This window comes from Podarcis erhardii (assembly GCF_964252035.2).
Source record: "Podarcis erhardii genome assembly, chromosome: 8".
NCBI lineage: Eukaryota > Metazoa > Chordata > Lepidosauria > Squamata > Lacertidae > Podarcis > Podarcis erhardii.
The window spans coordinates 61507960-61520986 of NC_138499.1; the positions used below are offsets into that span (position 1 = coordinate 61507960).

Here is a 13027-nt window from a genome sequence, read left to right on the forward strand (position 1 = left end):
GGTGTAAGCAATCTGGACTGGCTTCTGTAAACTTGGGCCAATGCAAATGCAGGATGTTTCTATGCATGTGAAAAGAACAATATTAAGAAAAAACTTGCATTTTGGTTACACTGCTTTTGTAACCCAATAGCAGGTGATTTGGTAGATGGGCATGGATTGGCCAAAATAGTCTTTGGACTGGCCAAAGTAGTAGGCTATACTACAAACAGGAAGAGGAAATGGAAAGCTTATTTCTTCTTGTAAGTTTTTTTTAGACCCAGTGGGACTCAAACCAACACTAAGAAAAAATTGCACAAAGCCACTTGTTACTTTATTTTTTCAATATCCACAACAGAAAGTGATACTTTCAGGAGAAGAAAAGCTGATTAGGGGTCCCCAACATCCCTATCCATCAAGCTCTGATTCCCCACTACCCTGTTAGCTAAACAGGGTTTTCTGCATTTTCCTCAAAGAGCTTGCCTAATGTCTCAGCAAGATCAATACACAAATGAAATGCAGCATGTCAGCATTTCTAAGATAAAGTGTCATCATCAGACATGGACTGTTAGCTGGTAAGGCTATAGCTTAAGAGAAAACAAACTAAGGAAGAAGAGAAAGAGTAAAGGAGCTTCTTCCTAACAAGGGAACATATTCCAGCATGAAGAAAACAAGTTATGTAATACCTCTTGGAAGTATAGGGACATTGTGAAATGCAATGAATAGGAGACAATAAAAAGGAGTAAAAATTAAACTACTGAGGTTAAAATCCTACACCTACTTTCTTGTGAGTAAGCCAGACTGAATTCAGTGGGTTTTACTTCTGAGTAAACATGCAGGATTACACAATTACAAGGCATTTTAGGCAAACCTATTACAATTTCTACCAAGCTGTAGAAAACATCAGGAACCTTTGTGAGTGTAGTTCTTCCCAGATCCTAACCCACAGTCTATGATCCACATACTGTTAGCTACATAAAAACTGGCATGAATGAGACACATCAAGCTCCAATAGCTGATCAAGTATACCTCTAGATACAATCACTATGGCAATTCATGTCTGATTAATCAATTTTCTTCAGGTAAATGCAATGAACTATAGGAACATGAAATTCATTTCAGTAATAATTCTACTCTTCAAAATATATCCATAATTCAGCCTCTTAATGCTACTTTGATATACAATGGTACCTTGGTTCTTGAATGTAATCCGTTCCAGGAGTCGGTTTGACTCCCGAAACCATTCAAAAAACTAAAGCGCGACTTCCAATTGGCTGCAGGAGCTTCCTGCACTCAAGTGGAAACTGCATCGGACATTCGGCTTCTGAAAAACGTTTGCAAACTGTAACACTTACTTCCAGGTTTGCGTTGTTCGGGAACTGATTTGTTCGACAACTAAGCTGTTCAAGAACCAAGGTACCACTGTAGTTAACATATTCCTGTTTTACCATTGACAAATACAGGATGGAAGGTAGCAAACTGACCAGGTATACCCACTGAATCCAGGATAACCAAAGTTAATGTTTAAGATCCAAGTCCAAAATCAGCATTGCCATACAGTGGTACCTCATGTTACGGACGGGATCCGTCCCGGAGGCCCGCCCATAATGTGAAATGCAACTTGAAGTGCTGCGCCTGCAATTTGGCGCTTCTGCGCATGCACGAAGAATGATTTAGCGCTTCTGCGCATGCAGCAAAGCCCAGAAGTAACCCATTCCAGTACTTCCAGGTTGCCACGGGAAATAACGTGCAAAGACGCAACATGAAGCGGACGCAACACGAGGTATGACTGTACTGACTTTCAGCTATTCTAGCACTCGCCCATATCTACAAAAGCTGTGAATTACTGTATTTTTCGCCCCATAGGGCGCACCAGCCCATAGGGCGCACCTAGTTTTTTTTGGGGGGGGGGTAAAGAAAAAAATTATTCCCCCCCCAGACGCGGGGCTGGGGCAGGGGAAGCCCGAGCTTCCCCCGACCCCAGCCCCCAGAACAGGCTGCTATCCGCAAGCCTAGGGAGCCCCGCAGAAAGTCGCACCAGTCTCCCCAGGCTTGCGGATATCTGCCGGAAGCCCGGGGTGCACTCCACTGCGCTCCCCAGGTTTCGGGCTGCAGGCTGCTGTGCACAAGCTTTGGGAGTCCCGCGGGGCTCCCAAGGCTTGCCGAAAGCTGCCCGAAGCCCAGGGTGTGCAGCGCTGCGCTCCCTGGGCTTCAGGCAGCAGGCTGCTATCCGCAAGCCTAGGGAGCCCTGTGGGAACTCCCGCGGGCTCCCCAGGCTTGCGGATAGCTTCCTGAAGCCTGGAGAGTGAGAGGGGTCGGTGCGCACCGACCCCTCTCGCTCTCCAGGCTTCAGCGAAATCCTGCATTCGCCCCATAGGACGCACACACATTTCCCCTTCATTTTTGGAGGGGAAAACTGCGTCCTATAGGACGAAAAATACGGTATACGTAGGTGCTTATTGTGTTATCCATACAGCACTTTACAATCCAAACCTATTGTCACACCCTCAACCACTATCGTAACTACATTGCAACAGATCCTATCTGTTCACATTTTGCAGATAGGAAGATCTGGAATCGACCATAGTCACCAGACCCATACTTCAACTTAAAGGTAAAGGGACCCCTGACCATTAGATCCAGTCGTGACCGACTCTGGGGTTGTGGCGCTCATCTTGCTTCATTGGCCGAGGGAGCCGGCGTACAGCTTCCGGGTCATGTGGCCAGCATGACTAAGCCGCTTCTGGCGAACCAGAGCAGCGCACGGAAACGCCATTTACCTTCCTGCTGGAGCGGTACCTATTTATCTACTTGCACTTTGAGGTGCTTTCGAACTGCTAGGTTGGCAGGAGCAGGGACCGAGCAATGGGAGCTCACCCTGTCACGGGGATTCGAACCGCCGACCTTCTGATCGGCAAGTCCTAGGCTCTGTGGTTTAACCCACAGCGCCACCCGCGTCCCTACTTCACCTTAGGTCTTCCAAATTCATCTAAAACAGCTACTTCATATTATAGCCTCCACCACAGATGCCAGTTTTGACTCTAACAATGCAAAACATTAAGGTGTTAAAACATTGCGGTATGAATGGCTTTATCGGCATAGAGAGCCTTTTAGTCAGAATAAGTCTTATTCCGAGATTACTTCTTTGAGATTCTCCCAAAGGCAATTACTAATTGAAACTCATTGTTGCCCATGCTGGAATTATCAACTTCAGTTCTGCACTCCAGTTATAATATTTCTAAGACTGGTTCTTTAAATCAGGCAGCAATTGAGACTTTTCAACATCAGTGTCCCAGAAAAAGATGCCACCAAAACAATCTGTGAAAGCCATGATCAATTTGTGTCCTAGATATTAACTTTCTGTTATGCTAGATAAGCAGGATTATAGAGTAAGACATATCAATTCCAATCAGAGAGATCAGAATTTTCACATTCTATACTTCAGTAAACTATTTAAAATGAGTGGCAACATCTAAATTCACTAAAATATTATCACAGTGAAAGGAAACCCGAAGAATACTATACTCTGCTTACTAACACTCTAAGGAGTGCCAAGGTGCTGTTCCTATGTTCATAAAGGCCAGCAAAGAATACAACTCAGGCAATTCTGGACTCCATCAGACTGTTACAGTAAATACTTATCAATGGAAATGAATTGTCTGCTTAAAATTCAATTGTAACCTTTCATGCCAAAAGTGAATCGAGAATTTGATTTCTCTAGACTATTTGTGGAAACTTGGGTCTGCAACTCTAAAATCTATTACTAGGATTAAATTTTAAACATGTGGAGAGAGCTTGATTAAATATCTACTACTTTTACCAGATCTGAACAGAAAGTAGAATCTGGACATTTTTCAACATGAACACTAAATTATTGTTTTAGCAGAAATAGATGTATTGTATAAATTAAATTGTTTCTGAAACAAAGGTGCACTCAAACCTTACCCATCTCTTCCTTTGCTGACAATTTTAACTTCAAAATAGTATATTCCACAAGCTGCAGGTATGGGATGAGTAGCTCGAACAGAAGCAGCATCTTTTGGAGTTTTTCCATGGCCTGAAAAATATATTAAAATACACATTTACTACTTCATATAATAAAAGAAGTGTGATTGTAAATGAAACAGTTAGGAAATGAAACATTCACTTAACTATTTCCAGACATCCTATTGGCACCTGCCTAGGAATCAATACTAAATCCACTGCAAAACCGATCAAATGACTGGTCCATTTTACTAGCCTTTTAGCGGGCTAGTAAAATGTGCAGGTTGGTAAGTTTTGAAGGTTTATTTACAGAGTTCCATTGCTCCAAGTCTGGTCCCACTTGATATGTAGCCTCACATCAGACAATCTGTAGTCCAAATTTCATCATGTTTGATCATACATTTTGCTTAACCACATATCTGCATTATGCAACATGGTTTTTAATAATCTGAGCTGCAATTGTGCACATATGCTGCTTAAATCCCACTGACTTCAACAGGATTTAATCATCCTAGCTGTGCACACGATTGCACTCCTAGTGTATTGATATTGTGACACTTGGTTTCTGCATCAAGGACTTGTCAAATTAGAGAATACGAGTTTTTAAGTAGCCTTGACAGAAAAACAGGCATTTGCATCTGCCACCGAGAAAAGCGAATTGTTGTATTTCCCAGACCAGTATCTAGACTGATCACTGAATGTATCTGCAGACATAGGAGTTACTTTGATACCTGCGTATCATCTCACTCAGAAATACAGAATCTTAAAAATTTGGGGTTACTCCCACATCTGCATATACTTTCAAAGTTGAACCTAAGCATCAGCTGTCAGAGTATTATGAAAAGCTCTGGTAGAATCAGTGTTTTTCTTAAAAAATGTTTAGGGGTACTCTCATTTTCCTACTCATACTGAAATACTGCCCCTCAATGAGGCCAAACTTAAGATTCACAAAATGTTTAAGGGTGTGTGTACCCCTGCGTACCCCCAGAAAAAAAGCACTGGGTAGAATCATAGAACTGTAGAGCTGGAAGGGAACACAAAGGTTATCTAGTCCAACCCCCTGCAATGCAGGAATCTTTTAGCCCAACTTGGGGCTTGAACCCACGACCCTGAGATTAAGGACCTTTTTCTGTCTCCCCACCTCCAGCTACTCTCTGAAGAATGGAGAAGAAACCCTCTTAAGAATACTGCTACCACGGTGTCATTCAGATGTTGTTGGACTACAACTTCCATCAGTCCCAGATCAGGGATTAGAAATTGCAGCAACATCTAGAGGGCACCACACAGGCAACCCTTGCCCCAGTCTGGAAATGTTTTCCTTATTTTGATATCTGATTGCAACCCTTCTTCCTCTGCACTGGAGTAACGTATCAGTGAGTGAACTGGAACTTTGTCCGAAGCAAAACATAGAAGACTACTGCCACTAAGTTTTGTATCATCTTTCGCTTTGACATCTGTTATATAAAAATATTCCATCAGCATTGAACATCAAATATTTTTAAATTAGTGGTTCAACAGATATAAATCATTATCCTATCAGCAATGAATTATCTAGTTTCTCCATAGTTCCTTATTTACTGTGAAGAAAGGGTTAAATAAAATACTTATTTTAATATATTATTTGATCAATCAAATAATATTTCAGCATGTCATCCAACAAAGATGCATTTTTGTATATGTTATTCAGCTGTGTCTCAGCAAACTTAGAAAATGTTAACACAAACATATTACTGGATTTACAACTTAAAAAACAAACAATCCTATGGATGTTTACTCAGAAGTAGTAACTCCTGCAAAATTCCATGGTACTTACTCTTAGGTAAGTAGGCACAGGATTGCAACTTGAGGGTACAAGCAGTTGTGCAAGCCCACTATGAACGGTAATCACTGTACTTAAAACACATGTACCTTGTTCTTAGAGCAAACTTGTTATTCTAGTTTGGAGCTAAAGGTAGATTACACAGCACTGATTGGTCAATTCTTGTGTCACATTAGGAAAACCCTCTCCTCCATTTATTATGAGTAGGGTTGTGAACAGTGCTAATTTGTTGAGTCATGTGACACTTACAAAGCTTCGCCCCCCCCCCTTTGGAGTAGATTAGGTGTAGAACAAACTAAAAGAAAAATAAAACACCAAATGTTTAAGCACATAGCATGTGGGTACTTAGAAAACAAAAACAGAGCAGGCAGCCCACACGAGTTACAGCAAAACAATCAGCATTCAGTTCAGGGCCTAGTAATTTATGTATTAAAATGCATTATTTATGTTATTCAGGGTGCAGAAGAAACTTGTCCCCCTGCATCTGTTTCCATATATGTATTTTAATATCTACACTATATAAAGTAGAATGCAATTTTTAAGTAGTGTTTTCATTTCATTTATGAATGTCCCAAAGCTAACTATATTATCAGTTCATTAAGAGTCAATGCTGAGATGGATAGGATTTAACAAACAGGATTTACACTTAAATGATCTGAAAATTAATGTAGGCACCATGAAATATAGAACTCATGCAATTCTAACTGTAACTTCTTGAAAGATGAGCAAACTTCCTCACTACTGTACATTACATAGATGCACAGGAACAGATTCATAAATTCTTGCACTACTATCCATCCCAGCCATATTCTACATGAAAACCTGGCAATAGAGGTCTCACCCACTGACCAATTTCATACTTTTATGTGATCCTATCTAGAGTTTAGCAAAGAATGCTATTATAATAGTTTACTTTTAGAAAATTTGTCCTTAAGTTGATATGACTAACTGCCAAAGCAATAACTGATTAAGCACTGAACTTTTCAGAAATTTCATTATATGCAAAACTCAAATAACATTTTCTCCTAATAGATATTCTCTATTATTCTAACACTTGAGTCACTGTGCAAGTTATTTTTCTAAATATTCTAAATGACAGTGGGGCTGCTGCTTGCATGAAGAAACTGCTTTTCTAACTAGAAATATCACAATCCCACATAATGGAAAAAGAAAAGCATTTCACCATTTTCTTATTTAGGTCCAAGCAAATCAAGTCTTATCAGATACAGGCCCTTGGTTTTCAGCGATGCCTACCTGCCCAGCTAGTCAAAGCTTCAAAGACCTCCCCTCCACATTCTAAGTAAACTGAAGGTATTTTTCAGTAACAGTAATTACAAAGTGGTCTATGAATAGTAAGTTATGAAGCTGTCCCTTTTTCTCCACAGTTGTGGTCACAGCTCACTGTAAGCTCTGAAGAAAGAGAAATATGCTACTATTTCTGAGCAATGCTGTGCAGTGCAATATTATTTCTGAGCATTGCAGCACAAGAAAAAAGACGCCACTAAATATAGTTTTACATTAAGTCAAGCCATAAGACATAAGTATTCTATACTAAGAAAGTACCACACAAGGTAACACAAAGCAACAACAAAAGTGATAGTTGAGACAACCACAAATTAATCCCCAAAGTGTAGGCCACTACATAATAACCATACCTTAGCAAGCAAAAAAGAAGCTGAAAGCATTACACACATGAACCTAACAGGAAGTTCAAAGTAATGCCTGCAACTTTCTTATATACAGTGTTTCCATACAACACAGTGCATGCATGCATGAACATACACACACACAAACACAAAAAAAACAGAGCAGAATGACACTCATCCTAAGCAGAGGGCTTGGGAAATTTTAGATTCTGGGTTTAGATTCCTTTGTGTTCATCAGTAATTTTACTTCAATTTTAACATTTTATACTCTTCCAAGTCTAACTACACTGAAGGCTTCCTACTGCCCTTCTATACTCATCTTATAATCTTACAAGAACCTGCTTTTCATTGCCAACTCTATAAACAGCTTCATATACAATCGGTATATTTTTTTCTAGATTCACATTAACCAGCCACCTCCTCTATTTAAAATCGCATCTGGTTTTGTATGCCATTTCCAGAAGCTGCAGGGAAAAAAACAATCTGTTACAAGAAACCCCCACCCTAGCAGAAAATTCACTTTCTTTTATTTGATAAAGTAATACACCCCACTGTTGCTTGTGAACATAAGGGGGGGGGGAATCTGTCAAAATATATTTTGGGGCTACTTGTAATGTGATAAACATTTTGAATTCCTGGAAACAAACAATGTTTTTCTAACCTATTTTCCTCACTTTTCCATGCTCAGTAGTTTTACATTTGTTCTTCCAACTTGTATTGACCTTTGCACTTTTGCTAAACAAACACACATTTCTTGCCATAACTGGTTATTTTTAATTGGACACGTCACAGTGACTGACTTGCTTTTCTCCTCCCCTGACCCCAAGCTGTTATTCAACAAGAGAACTGATGGCTGAGTTTGTTTATCCTCTTCCCCCAAACCAGAAAGCAAAGGATCCTTCGAGTGTCCCTTACATATTTGAGACCAGTTGAGAGAGACAACCAAGGAGGGAGGGATAAAGCCAGATTGTCTCCACTTGGCTGTCTAAATTCTTCGGAAGACCCAATGAGAGCTATTTCCTGTTGTTCTATTTTTCTACATTTCCCCCTCCTCCATGATGGTTCCTTCTCAAGATGCTTCTGTTCCCCCACTAAGGAAAGGATCTGTGAGATTTGGGGTGGGGGTGGGGTAGAAGAGCCATGACCTCAAATTAAAGTCCCAAATGTCTTTATTTACTCACATATATACACGCCACCCTAAGATCATAGGAGTGAAGGTTTGACTAAAAGGTAATCCGAGGCCTAGCTTCCGGAACAAGCCTGATTGCTCAAAGAGGTGGTATTGGGAGAGGGGGGGGGGCGTAGAGAAAGAAAAACAGAAAGGATCAAGGAAGGAGTTAACTGGGGAGGGGGGAGAGCAGGTGCCACCAGATCTATCTGTGGGCGAGTTGGGGAGCTTGCAGGACTGGCGTCAGCATTGTCTGCCGGGGATGGAAAGAAAAATAATGTGGTTTTTTTTTGGGGGGGGGGACTGAGGGACTCCTCCAACGACCAGGGTTGGCGAAGGAGAGAAAGGATTATTCTGCTCCAGTCACGGGAGGGGAATATGTACTGGCCCAACTGGTGTGCCGTCTTCGGAAAGCGGGGTGCGGGGTCAGCAAGTCTAGGCTCGGGGTCAGCAACCGAAGCCTCCCGGCGGTTTCGGGGGAGACGTTCAGAGCTTCCCGGGGAGTTTCTCAGCCTGCCTTTCGGAGGAAGAGGCGGAGGGGGCCTGGGGATGGCGGCGGCCTCGGCCTCGCCCTCCCTCCGTCCCTCTCACCTTTGTAGTGGACGCGCAGGTTGTTCTGCGAGAGGCCGATGTAGCTGAATTTGTCCTTCGGGCTCCAGGAGCGCGGCAGCGGCGTCTCCTGCTCGTCCACGGCCGGGTAGAGCCGCTTGAGGCGCCGCTTGAGCTCCTTCTCCTGCTCGTTCAGGGCCGGGTCGCCGCCGTGAGGGAAGGGCGCCGGGGCGCTGCTGCTGCTGCCGCCGCCGCCGCTCCCGGCAGGCATGGGCCCAGCTGAGGCGGCGGCGGCGGCTGTGGTGGCGGCGGCGGCGGCGGCGATAGCGGGCGGAGGAGGGGGCGGCGGCGGGGCCGAGGTGGCCGGCGGCGGCGGGGGAGGCGGCGGCGGGTGGAGCAGGAGAGCGGCCGAGGCCGGTGAGGGAGTAGGGTTGCCCGGGGCTTGAGGAGCCGTCGCCGGGAGTTGCTGCTGCTGCTGCTGCTGCTGCTGCCCGGACATGCCGGCCTCCTCCTCGTCCGCTGTCCCAAGTGAACCGAGAGGCGGCTTGAAGGAGGTGTAGTATAATATAAAACGGGAAGAGGAAGCCCCAAACCGGAGTGAGACCCGGGGAAGAAGGAAGAGGCGGCGGCGGCGGCGAAGAGAGGCTCCGCTTCTTCGGCTGAGGGACCCGACTGAGCTCGCGCGAAGGCGAGCAGGGGGGTTGGAAACAGACGGAGCCGATGACGAGCCGGCGCGTGCGTGCAGCGGCTGGCCTCGAGCTCGGGAAGCTGCGCGCGGCGATGTTGACGCGGGGCGCGCGAGAGCTTGGGGGCGGGGGGGGGGGCGCGGGAGAGAGAGAGAAAGAGTTGGCAGCCCCAGGCGCTGTTACTTATTGCGCTGCGGACGCTGCCAGCAACGGCGGTGGTTGTGCGGCTGCTACCGCCGCCGCCGCCGCCGCCGAACGTCCTCCTCAGTCAGCTGAGCTGCGTGGCGGCGTAGGGAGCCGAGGGGCGGAGCTTCCTTTCTGAAGAAGCTGAGGGCGGGGGTCCTCAGGCGCCTTCGGCGAAACGGCCTCGCTGCTGCTGCTGCTGACGGCGCCGGCCCAGAGCGCTTCTGGGAGGCTGTCTTTGTGCGCGACGTAAAGCCCTCTTTCCCTCCCTCCAGCCCCGTGTCACCTGTGGAAAAGGGGGCTGGATCCAGTGACGTAACTCGGAAAACTTAGGGAAGCCAGAGCAAGAGAGTGAGTGGGGGGCGCCGCCGCTTTAACCCACGTTTCCTTTTTGAAAGAGAAACTTAAAGTGTTTATTTCATATCAACGTTCCCATCCGGAGCACATTTTTCTCTGCAGTCAACCCTGCTGATTTTTTTTAGACGTTGTTTGCTTTCAAGTATGCCCACTCACCGTCGCAACCTTATTTTAATCCCAATTTACAATCCAGTTATTACTTCCATAAGGATCCAGCAACGGGATGGGTGGGAGACTCCTTGCCTCCCTCTCGCAGGATTTGCCAATAAATGGTATTTTAAGGAAAATCAAGATTGCTGTTCAATGTGCTAGGTTGCTGCCAAAGGTGAATTGGTTCTTTTAAAAAAATAATTAAAGATTTTATTGGTTTACGAAAGTACATGCATTGTCTCCTTTTCAGGTTGTAAAGTGTTTTCTACAAATCAGTTACATTTGATATGAGACATTAGTTTTGTACTCAGTATGGGGTCAGGGAAGAAGAGAGAGGAGGGGTAGGGAAACTTATTTATATAGTGAACATGGTGCGGGGAGGGGTCAGAATTGGTTCTGTTCTCTTAACAGAGGATGAGCCCCAAAGGAAAAGGAAGATAGCTTGGGTTTATTGTTACTTTATTTTTCTCCTCCCACAGAAGAAAACAAAAACACAAAATCCAAGTTAAGATGGGATCTCAAAAGATGGCCTGATATCAACGATTAAGCAATCTTTTCAGTTGTTTACAAATTCAATACTAGGCAAAAGATGATGATGTCACAGTCTTAAAATATATGTTTAGTATTATTACTTTGATTCATTAGCCCTAAGGTCCTAGGATGGGTCACAACAATCTAAAACACAACATTACAAAGTTTAAAACAAATAACAGAGTGGGTCCCAATGATATCCATATAAAATAAAAATAACAGCTAAAAACCTAGAAAACTCATTAATATATTTTTCTAAATATAAATGAATAAATCATACAACACACTTCAGTTGGATAAGCACCATTCTGTGGGAGTTCAGTATAAAGCACTGTGATACAGATAATCACTACCTCCGGTGTGGGCTAATTTTAAGATCCAAGTCCAATCCTTCAGTTATGAGTAATAGAGAAACATATTTTCTCACAGGTACTGCTTTCCACAGCTAGAAAATGTCATCCCTCTCCATTTGGATACTTGCCTTTTATTGCACATTCAGTGAAAGGCAAAACCTGAAATGCTTGCATATGTCATTTTAAAACATGGGCCAAAGAAGGGAAACTAGCCAGGCCTCTTTAAGTCATGGTTCCTATAGGGAGAACTACTTGTCATGCTGGGTTTGTTACTTTATTGATCTCAATCTCAACTATACCTGTTTTGGCGAACTGTGGGATGATTTGGTACACCTTGCTTAAAGCAAATATAATAATAAAGCGCTCTCACTTTCTGGAAGAAACTCCTTTGTACTCAGGCGCACCCCTGGAAGGCTGGAACCCATTTCAGAGGGATGCATGTTTGTGGAACGATATCAGGATGATAACATTTCAGATGTAGACATGCTAGCTCTTCCAAAGTGTTCCTTTGGTAAAGTGCAGAACTCAGCTGGCCTGTGTTACTTTCTGTTGATTTGCAGCCTCTCAAAGCCAAGATACAAGAAAGCCTCTCTTATCCCAACCCAACATAAGCTGTAGCCCTGTTTGATCATCCAAACACTAAAAGGAGGCTTATGAACACTCAGGCCTCTGCTACTACACTTTTTTTTGGGGGGGGGAGGGGAGGATATGCAAAGTAAGGACTGAAAATAATTTGCCAATTGTACTTAGGGAGCAATCATCCTGAAGTATCATGTTCTGATAATAACGTCTTGGGGGGGGGAGGGGAGGGGAGCAACAATTCAGCTGGCTCCAATTAGATAACAATTATGTAAGAGAGGTTAGTTTGAGGCCTTTTAAACAGAGCAGACACACCAACAACCCTCTCCCCACTGTCAAAACACCATGATTTTGTGCATTTAGGATATGTCTATTTTGGATATTGTGTGGTGTGTGGTGTGTGCTGTTCTGATTTTTGTTGGTTTTTTTTAATGTGGTGAGATACTGCATTGATTTGTGTTTTGAAACTGGAAATGCTTAGCCTAGTCTTCTATGCATTCACTACACCAAATTGTAATTGTCTATAGGGATATTTTTCACTATAAAACTTTTTCTATGTAGTCTTTCACCCTCAGAATCCTAAAACATATATGGAAAAATGTATCAGTAAAATATTGACATCAGTTACGCTAAAAACTGGGATGAATGGCCTGGGAATGCCTGAGCAAATAGGTAAGTTTTTAAGGCCTACAAGAAGCCCGTAACAGTTGGTGCCTGCCTCTTCTTCAACAGGGAGGTCACGCCATAGGGTAGACACTGCCCCAGAGAAGGAACTTTTCTGTACTATCATACAATGAACACCAAGCCGCCTCTGCAGATCTGAGTGCTAGGGCAGGTATATACAGGAGAAGGCATTTTCTTAGGTAACCTGGTGAACTATTTGGTCTTTGTAACTGATAAAAGAGCCTTAAACTGGTCTCAGTAACAAACTAGCAGCCACTGCAGTTCTTTAAATATATGGGTTATATGCATACGGTAGAAACGCCCACTGAGCAACACAGCTGTCGTATTCTGCGCTAGCTGCAGCTTCCAGACCAATCTTAAGG

At 43.6% G+C, this 13027-nt stretch overlaps 1 protein-coding gene across 1 annotated transcript in view; it reads right to left on the bottom strand.

Annotated features, from left to right (window-relative positions):
• RANBP9 (RAN binding protein 9) overlaps positions 1-9792 on the bottom strand; it is a 28318-nt gene extending 18526 nt beyond the window's left edge. Inside the window, exons 1-2 of the mRNA XM_081873512.1 lie at positions 9185-9792; positions 3922-4033 (exon numbers count right to left, since the gene is read on the bottom strand). Of these exons, the coding sequence (XP_081729638.1) occupies positions 3922-4033; positions 9185-9641 (569 nt within the window). The 5' untranslated portion in view covers positions 9642-9792. The remainder of the gene's footprint in view (positions 1-3921; positions 4034-9184) is intronic.
• Between the last annotated feature and the right edge of the window lie 3235 nt (positions 9793-13027).